The sequence below is a fragment of the Dromiciops gliroides genome, chromosome 1, assembly GCF_019393635.1.
Source record: "Dromiciops gliroides isolate mDroGli1 chromosome 1, mDroGli1.pri, whole genome shotgun sequence".
Classification (NCBI taxonomy): Eukaryota; Metazoa; Chordata; class Mammalia; order Microbiotheria; family Microbiotheriidae; genus Dromiciops; species Dromiciops gliroides.
Genome location: NC_057861.1, coordinates 613,930,466 through 613,953,696, shown reverse-complemented (window position 1 = coordinate 613,953,696; position 23,231 = coordinate 613,930,466). Strand labels below are relative to the sequence as shown.

Below are 23,231 nucleotides of genomic sequence, written 5' to 3'. Positions count from 1 at the left end.
GTGGATTTGGCTGTATGAGGTAGAGGGCATTGGGTCTTTCCTCTGATACATACTAGCTGTGTGAACCTGGGTAAGCCACTTGACTTCTCACTGATCTACAGGCAACTTTTTAAGACTACCCCAAGCAGTTGCTAATAAACATTGCTAAAGGAAATTGCCTGATCAAGAGTATCCTATCCCAATGAAACCAGTGGCCTGTACTCTGACCTGTGCTCCATTGCAATAGGAATACTAATAGCACCCACCTCACTGGGTTCATGTGAGCCTCAAATGAGATAATGCATATAAAAACTTTTCAAACCTTAAAGTTCTACCTAGAAATGAACTATTATTAGACTGTTCTTTCTAGCAGAGGAGAGAGGACCAATAGGAGAATAGTTTGGAGGCATAGTAGGATAAAGGGAATAGTGCTTTTTTTCCTTTTTTAGGATAGGGGTGACCTAATGTATGTTTGTAGGCAGATGAGAAATAGGGGTAGAAAGGGAGAGATAGAGGCCTTAAAGAGAAAAAGAGAACACTTGAAGTAAGGCTGAGACAGGAGATATCAATTGATTGACAAGTATTTATTTAGCATCGTCTATGTGCCAGACCTTGTGTCAGATACTTGGGGTATATACAAGAGAAAGTAACTCCTACTCTCAAAGTCCTCTCAAGGATTCTAATGGGGGAGAATACATACACATGTATAGTTATGTAAAAATAACATGCAAAGCAGATCTAAAACAACCTTGGGGAAGACACTAGCAGCTGGGGGGGACCAGAAAAAGTCTCATGTGGACAGTAAAACTTGAAGTGCACAAAACCAGAGATTCTCCATTTGACCTTGAACTGAACTTGAAACTGTACACTTGAATGGCACAAAAACTCTTCTCTTGCACAGAGCTAGAGATCCCAAGATTAGAGGTGACATACCTTTTATTTGTCCTGGCATGAGAGAACACTCAGAGCAAAGGCAAGGAGTTGGGAGATGGGATAATGTAGGAGGAATGACTAGTACAACAAAACTGGGTCACAGAGTTCAAAGGGCAGTAATGGCAAAAAAGCCAGAAAAGTGTATTGGGGCTAATTTGTAAATGGCCTTAAATGCCAAAGGAGTTTACATCTGGTCCTAGAGGTAATAGGGAGCTACTGGAGTTTACTGAGAAGGGGAGTGACATGATCTGACCTATCCTTTAGAAAAATTGCTTTAGGGGGGCAGCTAGGTGGTACAGTAGATAAAGCACCAACCCTGGATTCAGGAGGACCTGAGTTCAAATTAAGCCTCAAACACTTGACACTAACTAGCTGTGTGACCCTGGGCAAGTTACTTAACCCTCATTGTCCTGAAGAAAAATTGTTTTAGTAATTGTGTGGAAGAGGGGTTGGAATTGGGGAGAGACCTGAGACAGGCAGAACAAAAGGTTATTTGCAATAGGTGATGAAGTCCTGATCTTGCATGGTGACTATGTGGGGAGAGAGAAAGGTAAAGGGTTGATAATCAGTAGATGGCCATGGAGGTTCTTTCTAACCCAAATTCTTTGATTCTAAGACTGACTGCCCTAGGGAAGGGGCAATTACTTTGACAGATCCCGATGTGAGTGATCCATGCATTGAAAGCAATGATCTTAGATATCTGAGAACACAAGAATGGTTGGAAGGTTATGAGTGAGGAACAGTCAATGTTTATATGTTACTTATGGAGGTCCGTTATCCCATGGATCTATATAGATAATCAGAAAGTGAAGAGGGTAGCCTTGTGCCTGAGATGAGAATAACTTTACATTATAAGTTCCAGTAGCCAACTGAACAGGGAGTAGGGGAGGATAGCTCTCAGATGTCAAGGAACCCTAGTTAGAAGCTGGGACTGGAGAAGAGTCAAAATTGTAGAGAGAAATTTGAGAGTTGTGTCTGAATTGAGGTGATAATTTAATTCTGAGTTAATGAGATAGTTCATAGAGAAAAAAAACTCAAAAGAGTAAGCCTTGATGAAAACTTACATTTAGAAGACATAAGAAAGAAGAGATAAAGAGTAGGAGAAAAGTAATAATAATAGTAATAGTAATTACTACTACTACTAATAGCAATAACAGTAGTAAAATAGCTACCATTTATATAAAACTAAATAAAATAAATATTATATAGAGAAATAAACACATCTCTATCTACCTATTTGTCTAAACACTATAAACAAGATTTATAAAACACAGATAATATCTCATGTTATTCTCAAAATAAACCTGGGAGGTAGGTGCTATTTTTATCTCCATTTACAAATGAGGAAACTGAGGGAGATCATAATTAAGTGACTTGACCAGAGTCAAATAGCTAGTCTGCACCCACATTTTAATTTGGGTCTCCTTTATATTAGGTCTAGCACTCTATCTATTGCACAACCCAGCACCCTGAAAAACCAGAATAATATAGCATCCCAGCAGATAAAAGGAAAGAGAGAAAGGGCTCATCAGAACATAGATTTAGAGGTACAAGAGACCTTAGAGGTCACTGAGTTCTCATTTGCAAAATGAGGAAGCTGACACACAGGGAGGATAGGTGACTTGCCCACAGAGTAAGGATTAATTGTCAGAGTAAGGATTAGAACCCAGGTCCTCTGAAGAAAAATCCACTGTTCCTTCCATTTCACCATGATGGATCCAATAAAGTTTCAATAAGGGGATAGGGTGAACATTGTTAAATGTTACAGAGGTGCCAAGGAAAATGAGACTTAGTCATGAGCAGGAGATATCTATTACAAGAGCGTGAAGGATAAGAAGCCAGATTGTAAGAGAGTAGGAGAGAGAGAGTAGATCATGAAGAATTAGCCTACTTCATCAGAGAAGTTTGTGAGAGGTGAGAAACAGGAACGTTGATGGTAATTAGTCCCATGTTTTTATCAGTTAAATTTTCATATACTAATACTGCATAAAGGCTTGGTTTAGCCAATCCATGTTTGTGTCCAATATGGCATCATACTTACTCTTAGCAGTTCTCTACCGCCTTCAAAGTGAACAGAGCTGGAGTCAGAACCGGAACCAGAACCAGAGCCAGAATAGGAGTCAGAACCAGAACCAAAGCCAGAGCCATCAATCTCCATCATACCCTGTGACCAAGAGAAATCATTCTTAAAACTGGGTTTAAATCAGCACTTTGTACAATTGATTATGTTTCTGGGGGAAAAAGAAACAAACTTTGGTAATTTCAATAATTACTCTCTAAAGAAGAAAGAAAAACTTTAATAAGAACTTAATTTTATTTTACTTATTTAAGTATCCATTGGAAGCACTAAAAGGAAGGCAACTCTTATTCAGTCACTATTTATTAAACTTCTAATATGAATAAGTATCTATGAGCTACTATGAGGATCTACTAAATTATAAGACCTGGCTCCTACGCACACCTCCCCCAAGAAGTTAAGTCTGGAAGCAGTTTTGAATCAGAGTACCTTACCTTCACTGGCAAAAGACAAAATGATACATAATACCAGAAGAAGATTCCAACTTACAAGAACTATTGAGGAAGACTTCATGGAATAGAAGGCATTTGAATTTGACTGAATAGTTAAATCACACAACTGGGAATCTCACTGGTTATATACTTCACTTTCCACAGAAATCATGGTTATAGCTCTTTCTATTCTCTTGCTTATATTTCCACTTGAGAGAAATTATTATTTTGCTCTCATATTAACAATCAATTATTAAAATTGGGGAGAACCCAGTTGCTGTTTTTTCCCTTGTCCTATTTCCTAGTCCATTCTCTCAAGAACAGGGCTGATGGAAGGTAGAACTGACATTCTCCTCATTCTGGTTGTTGCTACTCCACCCAACTAGCTCAGACGTGATTGGGGGATATAGATTCTTTGTCCAGATCACCTAAGGCTGAGGGTGGACTGCATGAGGATAATCTCTCTGTACAAGAGTGACATGATGTCACTCTCAGTCCCTCAGCGGAGTGAACTCACTTCTCTTTGTAAAGTCCACTTCTCATTAATTGTAAACCAATCAGAGTCAATGGTCACTCTCAGACTCCTCTTCTAAGGGCATATAAGCTGTGAGCCCCGCTGCCATGATTGTCTTTGGCATTCAAGAGTTGACTTTATATTAAAAATGCTGGCATTATTAAGAAAATGATTAAATTACTCGGAAATGATGTCTCTCAAACTTTTTAAATGCCACACACTTAATTTGTCTAGTATCCTTTAATGTGGAACCTTGTCAATCTTCTGCCATCTGGAAGTCTTAATATATTATTGCCATGCTTCCTTCTTGTTCTCGTGTAAGCACTTAATAAATACTCTCTCTACTTATCTCCCTACCATGGTTGTTTATTCCCTCAAAGACTTTAATAAATTATTTCCCTTATGATAAATATATTATCCTTTCCTTATCAGATTTTCTTGCTAAAGTGTTTGATGCTTTGAAGCTTCATTATGAATTCCATGAACATGACTTCAAGAAGTGAAACAATTGACTGTTCCCAAGAGATTATATATAATACAAAGTATGCATAAAATACGCATTTATATATACAAATATATTTATAAAAGTATATTTCATCCTCAAAACATTTCTCTAGGAAAATTAAAGGTTTCAAAAATCTATGAACACATATGATAGATCCATCAATATATCCATGTATCTCTCTTTCATATATAATATAATATGATATGATACAGTATGGTGTAATATGATATAATATAATCTCAAAGAGGTTAGCTTGTCTTAAAGGCAGATACATGGAGTTGATAAACTCTTCATTCTTCTCATCTTTTAGTTTCATGAAAATCACTGTAGGATACAAAACAAATAAGAACCTCACCAAAATTTCAGGAGGCCCAGATGGTCCAGGGGAACCTGGAAGTCCAGGAAGACCTGGCTGCCCTTCAGCAGGATCACCCTAAAGGGAAGCAAAGTCAACCGAGTTTAGACTTCTTCCACTTTCGCAGTCTCTCTCTTTTTGTTTTGTTTTTGTTTTGTTTTGTTTTGTTTTTGCAGGCAATGGGGGTTAAGTGACTTGCCCAGGGTTACACAGCTAGTAAGTGCCAAGTGTCTGAGGTCAGATTTGAACTTAGGTCCTCCTGAATTCAGGACACCTAGCTGCCCCACTTTATCCATTTTCAAAAAGCAACTAATTTTGTTGGGGATATTACAGATCCTCACGCAAGAATCTCTCCTAAGAGTCTGAATGCAGACTGAAGCATACTATTTTTGCTTTTTTTGTTAAAATTCGTGTTTATTCTTTCTTGCATTTTTCCCTTTTGTTCTGATTAATGTAGAAATATGTTTAACATGATTGTAATGTATAACCTATATCAACTTGCTTGCTAGCAGAGGGAAGGGAGAGGGAAGGGAGGGTGGGAGAAAAATAACTGAGAAAAAAATTTTTAAAAAGAATCTCTCCTAAGTTTTGTCAATTTTGCCTACTTGACTGTCTTCTCTCAAACCTGGCACTGGCCCTTATGATCACTAACTCTTCCAAATGCTCATTTGAAAAGAATACAGAAAGGAGAATGGATAAAAAAAAATTATCTCAGAATGCTTTAGGGCCATTCATAAGAGATAATATGGATTGAGAGCTGCTTTCATGGTAGTCCCTTAACTTCCCAAATCTTGTACCACATAACTTTTTTTTTTCTTTCACATTGCTTACATTATACTGCTTGGATTTCTACCAGTTAGAGATTCATTTGTGTTAATAAGCAAGAGCATACAGGAAGGCTGAAACGGTAACAATGACCAACTTCATCCATTTAAAAATATTGGCCAGCGTGAGCTATTTACCAGAGAAAGGGAGAAAGCAGCTCTATTCCTTTTTCTGCTTTTTGGGGGGATGAGGGGGACAATGAGGGTTAAGTGACTTGCCCAGGGTCCCACGGCTAGTACGCATCAAATGTCTGAGGCCAGGTCTGAACTCAGATTCTCCTGAGTCCAGGGCCAGTGCTTTATTTATTGTGCCATCTAGCTGCCCTGACTTTTTCTGCTTTTTTAGGGTGAAACCTTGACAAAGGCTATCTAGAAATCTAGCTATATTAGAATCATTCCTCCTCCTCTTTGCTTTCTGATACCATCCTGCTGGAGTCAGGCTAACATCATTAGTTCAATACAGTCAGCTACATTATGGGTGAAGTAGGTTTTGGCAGGATAATCAGGTAACCTCTTCACTGCTTTTATCCTTAGAATTTGGAATGCGTGTTTTTCCCCAGAGAAATAAGACCCCTACTTACAAATGGACTTTTAAAAAATTTTTTGCAGGGCAGTGAGGGTTGACTTGCCCAGGGTTACACAGCTAGTAAGTGTCAAGTGTCTGAGGCCATATTTGAACTCAGATCCTCCTGAATCCAGGGCCGGTGCTTTATCTACTGTGCCACCTAGCTGCCCCCAACAAATGGACCAAATGTTGATGACTCACTAAAGTTCTATGAGACACTGGCTTATAGGCCTCTGTTGTCCATCCTGTACATGTACAATTGATGATTTGAATCTAAATGCTGCACTTAAAATTTTTGCCTGTTTAATTTTACCTTGTTTGTTTTACTTTTGGGGGGTATCTTTTTTGGGCCCATTTAATTATGACTGCTGAGCTTCATTTTGTAGTGTCTGGTTTGTGGTTTCATGACCCTTCTAATTATGTGTATAAGAAAATGTTTGCTTCTTAGAATTTTGTAATTGCAAGTATTATCCTTCCTCACTGAAGAATGCAAATGAAATTATATTGCTTGTGAGAATACATATGCATACACACATTTCTATATTGCTATGTTAAGCATTGAGGCCTTTCTCCTCCCAACCCCCTTGTTGGGATTTTAGTGTATTAGTTTATTTCCACTCTGTCCTTTGATTCTCACTTGAGAGAACAACCCAAGAACAGTCTCCAGGCACTGACCAGACAATTTAAGAGGCAGCACTCCTGGGAAAGCCCTTCTGTTCATATTAATTGGTTGTCCTGCGGTGTTAATTGCTTCTTGCTTTCTTTCTGTTTGCACTCCAGAAATCAGCTGAGGTTTCCCTCTTTTCCCTCAATCTTAACTTCATAGATATGTGTCTGTCTGGGCCCAAACATCTCAGAGCACCTGGGATCACAGAGCAGATGCTCCATATACCCCTTGTTATCTGACCTTGAGGAAATGAGGAAACATCCCCTTTTCGTACTCTCATTTCACTCAAGCAGTTGCTGTGCTCAGAGATCCCAAAGTGTAGGTCCGAAATCAGAGGAAATAGATAATACCTCCCTCCCCACCAATCATCATCCTTAACCAGAATGGGCTATGAACCACTGAGATATAACTTCTTTACAAAAGGGAACTGGGAAACCATCTTAAGCATGCTGCTGAATCATTGTCCCAATCTAACCTTACCCTCTCCTGACAATTTTAAAGAACACCCTCTAATATATCTATATCTATAATATCTATACTTATATCTATCATCTATCTATCTATCTATCTATCTATCTATCTATCTATCTATCTATCTATCTATCTATCTATCTATCTATCTATCCCTATCCCTAGCTTTATCTCCATCCATCCATCCATCCATCTATTTTTTTTTAGTGAGGCAATTGGGGTTAAGTGACTTGCCCAGGGTCACACAGCTAGTAAGTGTTAAGTGTCTGAGGCTGGATTTGAACTCAGGTCCTCCTGACTCCAGGGCTCTATCTACTGCACCACCTAGCTTCCCCCATCCATCTATTTTTGACATTTAAGTCTTGTGTGGCTTTGCTCCTGTTCCCTTCTCCAGGGCAGACACTAAATTATAACATAAATCTCTCATTTAGAGAGGTATTTGCCACCAACTACAGGAATTGAAATGGGTAGGAGAAACTGATCAAGTCCTCTTCCCATTCTAAAAATCTTTTACAGAAACTCATCCAGAAAGCCCTCCTAACCATTGTTTCAGTGAGTGACTAAATTAGTTACACAAAGATGTTGTCATCCCATTTCTTCTTTGTTCTACTTAACTCCTCTCCTGAATCACTATTCTATTATGAAACTGGATGGAGTTGATTAAATTGATATTTTATTTATTTATTTTTTAGTGAGGCAATTGGGGTTAAATGACTTGCCCAGGGTCACACAGCTAGTAAGTGTTAAGTGTCTGAGGCTGGATTTGAACTCAGGTACTCCTGACTCCAGGGCCAGTGTTCTATCCACTGTGCCACCTAGCTGCCCCTAAATTGATATTTTAAAAAGCTCAAGGCAATAAACTCAAAGCAACTTCATTTTTCAATACCAGCTCTGAACATACATACATACATACCTCTTCCCCTTTAGAGCCAGCCTCTCCTTTTGGTCCTGCTTGTCCTCTTTCACCCTAAAATCAAATAGCTTTATTAAAATGTTGAATTCAACCCAACTGAATGTTCATTAATCTCTGTAGTCCTAATTAGTTGGATAAGACAGATAAAATTTCAGGTCAGATTTTCATGTAGAAGAAGAGGTAACAGTAAGTACCTCATTCCTCTAGAATGTCACCCTTAGGAGAATCAGAGCAGTTAAGTTACATGGAGGTCATTTGGGGCCAAGAAAGCATAATAATAACAACAGCTTCAATTTATATTGTACTTTATGATTTGCAAAGCAATTTGCTCACCACAATCCTGATAAATAGACCATGCAAGAATTATTATCCCCAATTTATGGTTGATGAAATTGTCATTAAAGGTGGTGAAGAGGCTAAACTGAGGTCACATTAAGTGTGATCCAACCCAATCTTCAGAAATTTGTAGCATCATTTATCATCCCTGGGCTTCAGGTTTCCCCAACTGTAAAAGGAAGAGTTTGAATTACATGACTTTTTGCGTCCCTTCCAACTCTAAGGCTAATAACCTAGGATTTCAGGCGCCTAGAGCTCTGAACTTGAAGTCAGGAAGACCTAAACTCAATTTTTGCCTCACATTCTTATTAGCTTTGTAATACTGGGCAAGTCACTTAACCTTGCTCAGCCTCAGTTTCCTTATCCGTAAAACAGAGATGATAATATTTCTTTACAAAGTTGTTTGCAAAGTTCAAATGAGAGATCATACAACACTATACACTACTAGTTTTTTTTGTTTGTTTGTTTTGGTTTTTTTTAGTGAGGCAATTGGGGTTAAGTGACTTGCCCAGGGTCACACAGCTAGTAAGTGTTAAGTGTCTGAGGCCGGATTTGAACTCAGGTACTCCTGACTCCAGGGCCGGTGCTCTATCCACTGCTCCACCTAGCTGCCCCCACTAGTTATTTATTATCATTATTCTTTCTACCTTCAAATCCAACCTTTTTTGTACCATACCAGAAAACCTCTCAATGGTCAATATATATATATATATTTTTCAACTTAAACTCTCTAGGAGAGCATTGTGGCTATGGAAAGAGTCTGTCTACTATGTGCTAGACTTGGTGTTAAATGTTGGCTTAGTAAAACCAGGTTCTAAATACCTGCATTGTAGAAATTCCTGAAAATATTACCAATACACTAATGCATTTACACTGTTGTATGAATCACATTGATGGCAGTAACTCTAATTTCTATAGATAGAAAATTATTGAGACAATAGAATAGAAATTTAAAGCCTGAGTTCAAAGGATTCAATGGGTCCATAGTGAGCTTCTTATTCCATACGGCTGATTAGGCAGGGTCCAGTGAAGACTGATTAACAAATATTTGTTGGGGCAGCTAGGTGGCGCAGTGGATAGAGCACTGGCCCTGGAGTCAGGAGCACCTGAGTTCAAATCCGACCTCAGACACTTAACACTTACTAGCTGTGTGACCCTGGTCAAGTCACTTAACCCCTTTTTGCCTCACTAAAAAAAAACACCCCCCCCCCAAAATATCTGTTGTTTGGTTATATCTGTCTCTTCATGACCCCATTTGGGGTTTTCTTGGCAAAGATCTTGGAGTGGTTTGCCATTTCCTTCTCCAGTTCATTTTACAGATGAGTAACTGAGCAAACAGGGTTAAGTGATTTGCTTAGGGTTACAAAGCGATTAAGTGCCTGAGGCTGGATTTGAACTCGTCTTCCTTATTCTAAACCTAGAGCTCCATCTACTAAGCCACATAGCTGCCCTGATTAACAAATGCCTAACTTTAACAATTCCTTCCACAATCTTACATTTGACTAAAGGAATATCTTGGGGTGGGATAGTGGGGGGGGGGAGTGATAGACGGCTGGAGAGAATACAAAATAAAACCATAAATGGGCAAACCACTTAATCTCTGGATCTGTTTCCTCATCTGAAAATGAGAGTGCTAGAGATAGTTTCTTAGGTCCCTTTCAGCTCTAAGTCCATGACTGCATAAGAATATAACTCAGAAATGATTGCATACTTTGGAGTGAGAATTAGACTTTGTGTGCTCTCTTCAGTATAGATCCATATAACAGAATCACTATATTGACATATATCCATAGAAAAGAATTTTAGGGAAAGATGAATCCCGGATTAGCAGAAGACCTAGCTAGTCACCTGAATAGGGAGTGTGGAACAATGAAATTCCTGGCACCTTTACTCACATGATACATCATCAACAATGGGCAGGAATACTTGAGAACTCAGAGCAGAGTAGTGACCACTTCCCTGTGCTGACCACCACTCTTTGTTCCTTTTGTTGGGTTCTATTCTTAATCCTTTTCCTGATTTTTCTGTTTCTGAGCAACCCTTCACCTATATCTCCCATATACTTCTTACTTGAAAATGTATAGCCTTAAGCTCTGAAAATGGGCAATTGATTTATTCAATATTATACTGACTATTGTTAGTTTTGTCAGTTTGTTATCTACATAAGTATACGATCAATCTATCGACAAGCACTTATTAAGCATCTATGGTATGGCAGGCACTGGGTTAGGTAAGGGCTGTACAAATTCCCTCACCTTCACCAAATTCATTTTTATATCCTTAGCCCTAAGTTATTTAAAGCACCCTGTTGACTAAGCTAAATCCTTCATCTTGAAGAAACCATCAGAAATGCCCCCAGATAATTCTATTCTGCCAGGAATTTAATGAAAATTTGTGCATCAATACAACCAGAACATATCACAGAATAAAGCAGTACTTTGATGCTGTCTTTGTTCTGCATTAATATTTATTTGGCTTATAGAATCATAGAATATTAGAATTTGGATGTTAGAGGTCACCTGATTTTACAGGTGAAAAAAAACTGAGGTAAATTGATTTTCCCTAGGTCAAGTTAGAGCTGTGGCAAAGGAGAGACTAGATGCCAATTCTCCTGATCCTAGGCTGATGCTTTGTTCCTTCCTCCCAAAATAAAGAAGCCCTCTGAATTGTCTGTATTTCATGTTTTGGTGAATCCAAACATTTTAACAACTACATTATTGATTTATTTGTTTTGTTTTTCAGGACAATCAAGGTAAAGACTAGGACCTTAGAGAAATTATTATTATTTTTCTTTTATATTAATAACCAAATATTAAATTAAGATTAAGTTTTCCCCTTCCGATTTCTTCATTCAGAAACCAGCCCCTATAGGTTATTCAGCCAATATCTGAAGGAAATTGCTGGTGGATGAGATTGTCCAAATCCTTAGGGAACATGCTTTTCCATCTTGAGTGGGATCTCACCCAACTAGAAGACCTTTCCTAGAGAATCTTATCTAGGTAGACTTCTCACCCCACACTTGTTCATTGGTCACTGACTAGGTAGAAATGGATGCCTTTTTCCAGATAGCTGGAGGCAGCTATCTGGAAAGCTGAAGAGCTGAAGGCTTTCAGCCCATTTTCTCATCAACCCTTTCATGGATGGTTAACCCATCAGAGCTGATTTCCATCCTCAGGTACATCCTTTTTGCCAAAGGCTTTTTAAGCATTCATTGTAACCCAAGGTTCATCTTTGGTTTATGAGAGAAAGCCAATGAACACCAATCTATTAATTATTTGCTAGCCATAATTAATAAATTATTAATTACCCAGAAATTGTCACTCTGACTTTTCCTTTGTTACACACCACACCACATGACTCTAGAGGATCATACCTCAGTTCTCTTCCTTTATAATTTTAAGGATTTGGTGCTAAAAACTACCCTTGTGCTGGAACAGTTAATAATAAAAACAAGAAGTGACTTTACCTAGTGCTAAATATACATGATCTCATTTGAGCCTTGTCACAACCCTATGAGATAGGTACTATGGTTATTATGATGCTTATTTTTCAAAGGAAGAAACCTAGGCTGAAAAAGGTTAGTCACCAATGGAAGGGGGCTACTTGTTCTGCCATGTTTAGAGACTGTATTCCTTACTCTTGAAAAATAGCAACAAAAAGTATCTTTGAATTGGGGCTTTATTTCTCAATGTGGAGAAAGTCCACTAATTTGATTCTCTCTGAGAGTGTTTGTAAGCATGTAAGCCACTAGCCTGGCATTTGACAGAGACAGGCGCCTTATACCATTCTCTTGTTCATTATGAAGTCTGGCTACTGTACCTTAGATTCTTTTTTTTTTTTTTTTTTTAGGCAATGGGGGTTAAGTGACTTGCCCAGAGTCACACAGCTAGTAAGTGTCAAGTATCTGAGGCCGGATTTGAACTCAGGTACTCCTGAATCCAGGGCTGGTGCTTTAACCACTGCGCCATCTAGCTGCCCCTGTACCTTAGATTGATCACTCTTTAGCCAATAAACATTTATTAAGTACCTATGATGTGCTGGGCACTCTGCCAAGTTCTGGGAATACAAAGAAAGGCAAAAGAGAATCCCTGATCTCAAGGAGACTAGGGAAAAGGCTTCTTATAGAAGATGGTATTTTCCCTGAATCTTGAAAGAAGCCAGGGAGACGAGGCAGAGAAATCCAGGCTTGGGGTATAGCCAGTGTCTTGCTCAAAGAACACCAAGGAGAACAGTGTCTCTTGATTGCAGAGTATGATGGGAGGAATTAGAGTGTAAGAAGACTGGAAAACTGGGGGTGGGGTTATGAAAGTCTTTGAATGAGGATTTTATATTTAGTCCCAGAGGTAACTGGGGGCCATTGGAGTTTACTGAGTAGGTGGGGTGGGAACATGGTCAGACCTGCTCTTTAAAATCTTCTTTAAAATTTTGGTACCTGGAGTGGAGAGAAACTTGTGGCAGGGCCCAGCAGATTATTTATTGCATTTGTCCAGGTATGAGATAAGGATGACTTGTACCAGAATGATGGCAGTGTCAGAAGGGGGAGGGGGCATACCCAAAAGATGTTATGGAGGTAAAATCAACAGGCTTTAGCAATAGATTGGGTATAGGGGGTAAGAGGGAGTGAGGAGTTGAGAATGTCAACTAGGCATTGAACCTGGGTATCTGAGAGACTGGTGGTACCCTTGACAGTAATAGGAAAGTTAGGGGAGGGTTTGGGGGGAAAGATAGGAAGTTCTCTTTTAGACACATTGAATTTAAGAGGTCTAAAAGACATCTAGTTCAAAATTCCATGTTCTTGAATTTCTTTTTTCCCCCATTAAAAATGCTTTCTGTTTACATCAATCAAAGTATGTCCTCCAAGATCTTACATTCTCACTTCCCAAACTTTCCCTCCCTCTTCCCTCCACCCTCCCTGCCTCATCCCTGGCTTGAAGCAAAGAAGTATAGTCTAGCAAACCAGATCAATATATTGATGGGCCTGCATTTCTATCCTCCCCACTCTTTGTTATTTTCTACAGGTTCCTGTACCTTGCATTCAAGATATAAATTCTCTGTGATAGAGGCAGTGTTTAGTCATTTTGCACACATCAAAGGGAAAGAATCAGTTGGATAAAAAAGGCTTTGAATAGAAATTGAGGTACAGAAAGAGCAACGTTTGAATTTCTATGCATTCTTAAGTGATTGGGGTTGCTCATTGCATTCATTCTTACCAATACCTTGACCTTAATGTGACCTATCTTTTTGCTTTTTCATTAGCCCATTCATATAGCACTTCACCAACACAACAGAAAACATGTCCTTGCAAATTAATGTTTTTCATTACTGCTGGAGGTAATTTGCCTGCTAACAGGATTAGATTTTCGTTACTGTAAAATCCTTTTATGGTACTAGACACACAAGAGAGTTGAGAACTTAATGCCACAACCAAATTGCTTGGCAAAAGTATAACTGTGGCTAAGTCAAGGCCTGGAAGAAGGTAATCCAACATGTACCTGATAATCAAAAAACATTATTAAATAGTCATATGTGCTTCCTTTACTACTTTTGCATAATTGAAATACAGTTATTTTCAAATAAAAGTTTTATGCATGTTCCATGAACTATAGCTTTCATAGATTACTTTTAGTCAATGATAGAGCAACACAGGTTGAGAAAGAATAGTGCTCAAACTAAAAAAGAAGCTTTTTTTCTTATGCACTTGTTAAAAAGTCTGAAATTTGTCCTTAGAAATGGAACGAATGAGTTATGTAACATCAGGGTCCATGAACAGAATGTGTTTTATGAAGAATTCCTTTAGGGCGATTGGATCTTTGGTTTCATCTTTACGGGAGCTCTCTTCTGCTGAGGGACTTCTTTATAATTTGCAGTTCTGGATCTTCTGTGAGATTGATAATCTTACAGAGTTCCCTATAGCAGTGAAAAGTGAAGTGACTTGCCAGCAAGTTTCTGAGGCAAGAATTGATCCCAGATCTTCCTAACTCTGAGGTCAGCTTAATCCATTGCAGCAGAATATTGAGAAGAAAATGTTGTGGGTTTTTTTTTAAGAATTAAAATATTAAAATAGAATCTCATTAGTTGATTGATCAATTTAAGTTAAATAAAATATCTTTCTTAATAAGCATAAATGGAGACCTGTTTGTTTGTTTTTTAATTTTTTTTAACAGGTATGCCCTAAAAGGAAATGTCAGGAAGTAGAGAAGAGAGATTATAACACCTAAAGGAGAAAAATGTCTCTATTTTTTCTCCTAGCCGTGACCTAGTTATTTAAAAGGTGTTTGGATTTTAGTTCTGTGTATGTACCTTGGGAAGAAGAACATAGTCAAATAGGAAACTGTGAATAGAAATGCAGGTTGTCTGTCACTTTTATTTCTTCCTCTCACTAGTTTTGTCACCGTGGATAAATCACACTTACCTACTGGGTCCATGATTCCCAAACCTCCCCACTTATGGCACAAAAGGCAATACTGTAGAATGACCCAAGAGAATGAGATTGTAATGAACTGTTCAGAAATAAATAAGCGTGAACACGGCCACATGAAGGAATCCCTGGCACCCTTTCAATCTGATTGTTGTTGGGTCTTTCCTTCGCATCTGAGTTTCCTTTATTTCTTTAGTTACAATGCCAAGGGCTCCAAAAATGTTAACTGTTTCCTGTTCATGAGGGACTCAGATTTTCAAAGCTAAGAACTGCCTGTACAACTATTTTCTTTCTTCAGAAGGTATTCAAATGTAGTAATGTCATTCATTTGCTCCCTCATTTGTTCATTTGAAAAAATAGATATTCAATGCCTATCACATGTGTATAGAGCCGTCTGCCTCCTATCCCTGAGGCATGTTCAGCCAGTGTTGCCCAAGAAGGGATACACAAGCCTACTATTTTATTTTATTTATTTATTTTTTGCAGGGCAATGAGGGTTAAGTGACTTGCCCAGGGTCACATAGCTAGTAAGTGTCAAGTGTCTGAGGTCAGATTTGAACTCAGGTCCTCCTGAATCCAGGGCTGGTCCTCTATCCACTGGACCACCTAGCTGCCCCCCCACGCCTACTATTTCTAAAGGAAATAATGAAAGTAAATAATATTAAGTAACAAAATAGACATAATTCATACTGACAGTAGAAGTTTGAATAAATGATCTTTGAGGGACCCTCCAACTGAGATTCTTGAGTCTATTAATTCATATTTACTTAGATATGCCACCACTCTGATGCAGGCCTTCATGACCTCATGCCTGGACCATTTCCAGAGTCTGCTGGTGGTTCTATTTGCCTCATGCCTCTCCCCACTCCAATCTATCCTCTATTTAGCCACTAATGTAATTTCCCTAAAGTGCAAGTCCAACCATGAAACCCCCTATTCAATAAATTCCAGTAGTTCCCTACTGCCTCCAGAATCAAATATGAAATCCTATGCTTGGTGTTCAAAGCCCTTTATAAGCTGTCTCTGCTCCTACCTTTACAGTCTTCTTTCACCTTACTCCCCACCACATACCACCATGGTGACATTGGTCTCCGCTCTTCCATGAATAAGACATTCCATTTCTCTGTTCCAGACATTTTCTCTGGCTGTGCCCCATGCCTGGAGTGGTCTCCCTTCTCATTTCTGCATCCTGGCTTTTCTGCTTCCCAACTAAAACTAAGGCTTCTACATGAAACTTTTCCAAAATCCTCTTAATTCTAGTGTTTCCCTTTTGTTAATTATTTCCTAATTATCCTATATATAGCTTATTTGTATGTATTTATTTGTTTGTTGTCTTCCCCCTTAGATCCGGAGCTCCTTGAGGGCAGGGACTGTCTCTAGCCTCTTCTTGTATCCCCAGCTGGCACATAGTAGGTACTTAATAAATTCTTATTTCTTGATTGAATGATTGATTGCTATATGTCTCAAGATATAGCTGACTACATTTTTTTGTTTTTTTTTAGTGAGGCAACTGGGGTTAAGTGACTTGCCCAGGGTCACACAGCTAGTAAGTATTAAGTGTCTGAGGCCGGATTTGAACTCAGGTACTCCTGACTCCAGGGCCGGTGCTCTATCCACTGTGCCATCTAGCTGCCCCGACTACATTTTTTAATAAGCAGAGGATAGCCAACTTTAAAAGACTAGGAATTGCTCCCATCCTGTAACTTTTGTCTATGAGAGAGAGTGCCTTAGGTGGCACAGTGGATAGAGCATCAGACCTAGAGTCAGGAAGATTCATCTTCCTGAGTTCAAATCTGGTCTTAGACTGAACTGAAACACAGAGACATGACAGAAATGACATACATGTGTATACATTATATGTGTATAGACACACCCATGTAACTGTATGTATGCATATATATATATACAAATATCTTTCTATATAATATGTTTACACATATCTTTACATGTGTTATATAAGTATACAGAGAGAGACAGAGACAGACAGACAGACACAGAGAGAAAGAAATATATGCTTTTTATTTTTTGAACACTAGCCAGAGGAAGTATTTGATGTTCCTTACCAAGATATCATCTTTTTCAGGTTGTACTGTTGGCATAGGCTGACTCGGACCATAAGTTGGAAGGTTGTTTTCATCTTCTTTTCTAGGAGATCTGGTAGGTGCTTGTGTTCCTGTCAAACCTTCTTCATTTGTTGTATCCTGGAAAAAAAAGAAGTAATTGCCATCACTTATCTTGTTTAGCATGTTGCCATGCTGTATGGATGCGAGTTATGGAATATCACAATCAGTGACAAATTCAAGTTAAGGGTTACATAGAATTGTATAAGAAGAGTGACACAGAGGTTTGACCAAAAAAAAAAAAAAAGATGGTTTAGTCCAGTCCAGTCACAGTGAGAGTAAGGGATAACCAGTGGTATCCATTTTAAGTCAAGGCCCCCAGTATGTTGGCTGGATCCTTTGTGGCATATTAGCAGGTGATGATTATTTGGGAAAATTCCCTTATTTTTCCAGTTTCCAGGAACTATATGAAAACCTAGTCTAACAATTCAAAGGTACTTTATGGTAACCTGGCTGATATGTGAATAATCAGACATTCCTGAGAATAATAGAAGCACAAACCAAGTAGGCTTCTCTTGAGTCTTCTGGAGACATCATTTTCTGCTGTCTTGGCTTCCCAACATCTCTGAGCCAATTTGGGGGTGGGGAGGGGTTACATGGATCTTCTTATCTGTAAAAATCCCCAGAGGCTTCCTGCTTCAGATCCACATTGTTTGCTTTCAAGGAGTGAGATATCAGACTGATTTGTATTGTGCAACTGGAATTAAGAGCATCCTGTTGTAAACCCAAGGAGCAGGGAGTTAATCTACCCTAACCTGACTGATCAAGGGACTGTACAACCTCCCCTTCCAACTGCTTCAATACTCTTCTCTTACACATCTCTTGAGATTTCCCATGCAATTGCATATAACGAAGTTGCTGGGAAGAATAAAAAAATGTGCACTCGTCTTTATAACTGTGATTCATTCTGCTTATGTTTTTATGGGGAACAAGTTTCTGATTTACATGGGACATAGACAAGAGTCACATCGGATGGGTAGGTATAGATCGATTGTGAATTGTATCTTGAAATGGAGTACCTACATTGATGAGATAGATCCAATGTCATACTGAAGTATAAGTTGCCATGATTGCAAGTCAAGAAAAGTCAGCCAGCATTTAGTAAGTACTCACTGTGTGTCAGTCACTGTGGTAATGAAATTAGTATGGGGCATATCTAGCAATTTCCATTTTGATGATAGCACTATTTTCACTTTATCCTCACATCTCCTTTAAGAAGGAAACCACAGGCATTATCATCTGTTCTGAATACATAGAAATATTGAAAGATATATTCAAGTTCAGTCTTTGTGTTGCTACAAAGTGGACCATTTATTGTTGATTTCTAAAAATTCAAGGCCAGCTGTGAAGCAATGGAATACTTGACTGTTTGTTCAATGGGTCTGCTTGTGCATTTATAATAACATGGATAAGTGAACTGACAATTCTGAATTGTTATTTTTGTGTGGGAGGCATTGGTATTAACTGAGTTGAATAAATCTCATGGTAATCAATTGCTCATTGGTAAGCCTATGGCTGATTAGTCAAGTCTGCCAGCTGGCTCAAGTCCCCTGCCCTGTTTAAAATGAGCTAATTTGGTTGAGAGGCAGTGGAGTATAGTGGAAGAAAGTGGGAAGAGGCAAAAGGACCTAAATTCAAATCCTACCGCTGCCCCCCCCACCACATACATGTACACACACACACACACACACACGCACACACACACGCACAGAGGCTATATGATGCTAGACAAATCAATGAATCTCTCAGTGTCTCAGGAAACTCTTTAATACCCTAAATTGCAGAACGGTTGCTTATCTGTATTGGTAAAGGGAGTTCAGGAGTTCACTTACCAGGGAAACCTATAACAATGGAATCCAGGTCCTAGACCCTCCCCCCAAAAGATAATACATATTCATGGTTCCAATGGCTTGGAGTTAGGAAGAGGGGAGGACACAAACACAGATAACTATAATCCACAACAGATGATAAGTTCATTAGAAAGTAAAGTTTTATATGAAGTCTGATGGAGGGAAATTTATGCTCAGAAATTAAATTATTAGTCATTTATATGAATCTATAATGGCTAAATTCAAGTATACGTGAAATTACAAATCTGGCTAAAATTGTTATTTGCCTGATGAGGAAGATCATGAGGAAGCATCAGAGTAAGTTATTAAGGGAAGTATGGGCAAATAGACATAATTTTTTTTGGTGATGGTATACTTAATATATTAAGTCACTATTCATTCCCAAAAAGAGAAAAAGACTTATTTATACAAAATATTTATATCAGCTCTTTTTGTGGTGGCTAAGAATTGGAAATCAAAGGAATGCCTATCAATTGGGGAGTGGCTAAACAAACTGTGGTATATAATTGTGATGGGATATTATTGTGCTATAAGAAATGACGAGAAGAATGATTTCAGAAAAGCCTGGAAAGACTTGTATGAACTGATGTATAGTGAAGTGAGCAGAATCAGGAGAACATTGTGCACAGAGATAGCAATATTGTTTAGTGAAGAACTGTGAATGACTTGACTATTCTCAGCAGTACAATGATTCAAGATAATCCCAAAGGACTAATGATGAAGCATACTATCCACCTCCAAAGAAAGAACTGATATTGATGGAACACAGACTGAAGCATGTTATTTTTCACTTTCTTGCATTTTTTCTTACATTCAATTTTCTTGTACAAAATGACTAATATGGTAATATTTTACATAATTACACATGTTTAACCTAAATCTGATTGCTTAGCACATCAGGGAGTGTTAGAGGAAGGGAGGGAAGGAAGGATAGAATTTGGAACTCAAAACTTCAAATAAAAATGTTTATTATTATTTTAAAAATAAATAAATAAAAATAAAAATTCACTCTTAAGGTTGGAATCAGTAAATGAGGTGCTCCCTACTGACTTGACATTTAATTTGCTACTCACCTTTTCTCCACTTATTTCAAGGAGCTCTTCATTTCCCGAACCAATCTCTGCTTTTTGGTCACTGTCTGTAGCATTGTCCTTTTCTTTTGTGCCATGAATGAAATCACCAGATCCTAAATTGAAGAAATGATCATTCTTTTATAGTATAAATGCTGAGTGAAAGTGAGATCAACATCCCCCATGGAACATACTTTCACATACCTATACTCTCATAGGACTCAAAAAGTCTAGTTGACTGGTTAGCCATGAGATTGCCTGGAAGCTTCACTATTCTCCACGGTCTTTATTCTTCTCCATAAAAGGCTATCAACCACTAGAGCATGCCTGTGGCCAGCTGGCTCCCCATTTCACCAGTCCTTGTTTAACCAATAAAAAGCAGGACTTGGGCCATTAAGGTATTCTTGCTGCTAAAATCACAGATTTGGGAGTTGCAAGGAATTTTAGAGCTTATCCAATCCAACCGTCTCATTACACAGATGAGGAAACCTTCAAGGCCCAAAGAAGGAAGAAGTGATTTGGTCAGGGTCACACGCTTCTAGGTCCAGCAAATAATTCTCCCACTAATTCTTCTACCATTTTTCCCAGGGTACAGTACACTAATATAACTCGTTGAAATGTTAAAATTTCAGTCAAACAACTTTATTTTTTGGGTGGGTGGGTTGGGAAGGACTGAGGGTGTGGAGCCAATTACATAATATCAAATAATTGGTTTAACTGGTTCACAAAAATGACCAGTCACTTTGGCATCTAATGACCTTAATTTAGTCCCTAACTCTCCAATTCACATGATCAACATTGACAGGATTAATGTCTCTCCTCATCTCAAAGACACCAAATCAATTAATACCCTCCCCACCAAAAAAAATCTCTGCTCATTTTATTTATTGACCAAGTATTTGTTGAGCCTATATAAGACACTGAGGAAGCCTCAAAGATTAAATAAAAATTAGTCCCTGCCTGCAGGGAGCTTAGGGGGAAAGGGATTGTAAGTGCATAGATAAATCTTATATGCATTGGAATATAAGTGCTTACAAATGGACAAAGTGCTATAAAAAAATGAGAGAGAAATCCACTCCTACTGGGGAGTGGGTCAAGAAGCAGGGAAGGAAAGCTTCATAGAGTCGATTGAATTTGGGCAAAACTTTGAAGGATGGTAAGCTGTCATCAGGGGAAAATGGGAATGGCCTGTGTGGGGGTGTTAAGGAAGGTCTTCTAGGCACAGAGATGAGTATAAATAAAATGTGGAGATGGAAATGATGACGATGACAATGACAACGATAAAAACTAGCATTTATACAAAGCATCACAAAAATCTTAGTGAAGTTTTAAGCTACTAGCTTATAGCTTAGTAATTGATAGCTTAAAACTCCAATAACTTTAGAGACACTTTGTATAAGTGCTTGATATTATTATTATTGTTGTTATCAATATTATTATTACTTAATGAAGGTTGTACAAAAGTCTTAGTGAAGTTTTAAGCTAATAGCTTTATATCTTATAGTCTAATAACTAATAGCTTACAACTTCACCAAGATTTTGAGGACATATTGTATAAGGGTTGTAAATCACTTAGCATATGTTAATTCATTTGATCTTCACAACAACTCTGTAAGGTAGACCATATTATTAAGCTCCTTTAGTCCCTGCTTTCTGTTTCTCTAGACTTCTTCAGGCATTAGATTCCATTTTGTGCTTAAAATATTCCATCTGCAGGCAAGTCCAGTAATATCAGGACTGGGTCATAGGCCAAAACCTTGAAGAAATTAATTATCCTCTCAGAGATTGAGTTTTGTCATTTGTGAAATGATGGGGTAAGGTTAGATGGTCCCTGAAGCCTCTTCCAGCTCCAAATCCTATTAATTAATTATTATTACAAATTACAATTTTGATTAACTACAAATTATTGCAAATTACTTAATTATAAATCCTGGTAATTGCCCTCTAAAAGAATCCCAACTAATTATGAGTTTGAGTTACTAATCTTAAATACTAGTAAATTTCCATTTGTCACTGGGTAGAATTCTTTGTAATTAAAAAAAAAACATTAGAGTACAAAATGAGTTAAGGAACTGGCCTTGTTCTGAGTTGCTGGCATCTGTTTGATTGGTGTTGGTGATCTCAGGGGTATCCTCAGCCTTTGGGCTATCCTCAGCCTTTGGGCTATCCTCAGCCTTAAGGCTATCCTCAGTCTCAGGACCATCCTCAGTCTCAGCATCACCTGAAAGCTCCATTTCCTTAGATTCAGATGGTGTCGTTGGAGGTGCTTCTACTGGCTCTGCTTTTGTTTCTTCAGGCTAAAAAAAATCTAAAATTATTTTCTTAGCAACAAGCAAAGGAAATGTCTTTGAATGGTTTGGAAAAAGAAAATATACCCACAAAGTGCCAATTAAGCTGAGAGTAAACTTGTTCACCTTCAAAGGGGGAATATCAGAAAAGAGATTTTTTTGAAGACCTTGAACAATTGAATATAGACTTGATTTTCTTCCAAAGAGCCTCATTTAAGAATCTGTTCTTTTTAATATATTCAAATGATTGTTAATGTCCTATTTACCACTGCAAAAATTGTCTGGCAATAAAGTTAATATTTAGAACCAGATGGCATCTTTGGGAATAAAATAAGGCAATGCCAGACTCATCTACCTTATTCTATGAAGTGATATGTGGGGCTGTGCTTTATAAATTATAAAGCATCAGTTATAGAAATGTTTTGTTGTTGTTGAGTCATTCCAGTTACGTCTGACTCTCTGTGACCCTGTTTGGGGTTTTCTTGGCAAAGATACTGTAGTGGTTTGCCATTTCCTTCTCCAGCTCATTTTACAGATGAGTAACTGAGGCAAACAGGGTTAAATGACTTGCCCAGCATCACACAGCTAGTAAGTGTCTGCAGATGGATTTGAATTCAGGTCTTCTTGACTCCAGGGTTGGCTCTCTATCCACTGTGCCACCTAGCTGTCCCTTATAGAAATGTAATATATTTATTATTATTATTACATAATTATTTTATTAGAAAGAGTTTCCTCACCCAAAGCTCCCTATACCAGTGAAATCACAGGCATGATCCCTTTTCATATCCCCTTAGGAATCAATATCCTTTTTTTTTTTTTTTTTTTGGTGAGGCAATTGGGGTTAAGTGACTTGCCCAGTGTCACACAGCCAGTAAGTGTTAAGTGTCTGAGGCCAAATTTGAACTCAGGTACTCC

The 23,231-nt window shown here is 38.2% G+C and overlaps 1 protein-coding gene across 1 annotated transcript in view; it reads right to left on the bottom strand.

Moving 5' to 3' along the window:
• The window catches only part of COL15A1 (collagen type XV alpha 1 chain), a 223,946-nt gene that overhangs the window by 105,936 nt on the left and 94,779 nt on the right, over window positions 1-23,231 (bottom strand). The window contains exons 6-11 of the mRNA XM_043975517.1: window positions 22,106-22,325; window positions 20,032-20,144; window positions 17,052-17,189; window positions 8,235-8,288; window positions 4,795-4,872; window positions 2,954-3,076 (exon numbers count right to left, since the gene is read on the bottom strand). Of these exons, the coding sequence (XP_043831452.1) occupies window positions 2,954-3,076; window positions 4,795-4,872; window positions 8,235-8,288; window positions 17,052-17,189; window positions 20,032-20,144; window positions 22,106-22,325 (726 nt within the window). The remainder of the gene's footprint in view (window positions 1-2,953; window positions 3,077-4,794; window positions 4,873-8,234; window positions 8,289-17,051; window positions 17,190-20,031; window positions 20,145-22,105; window positions 22,326-23,231) is intronic.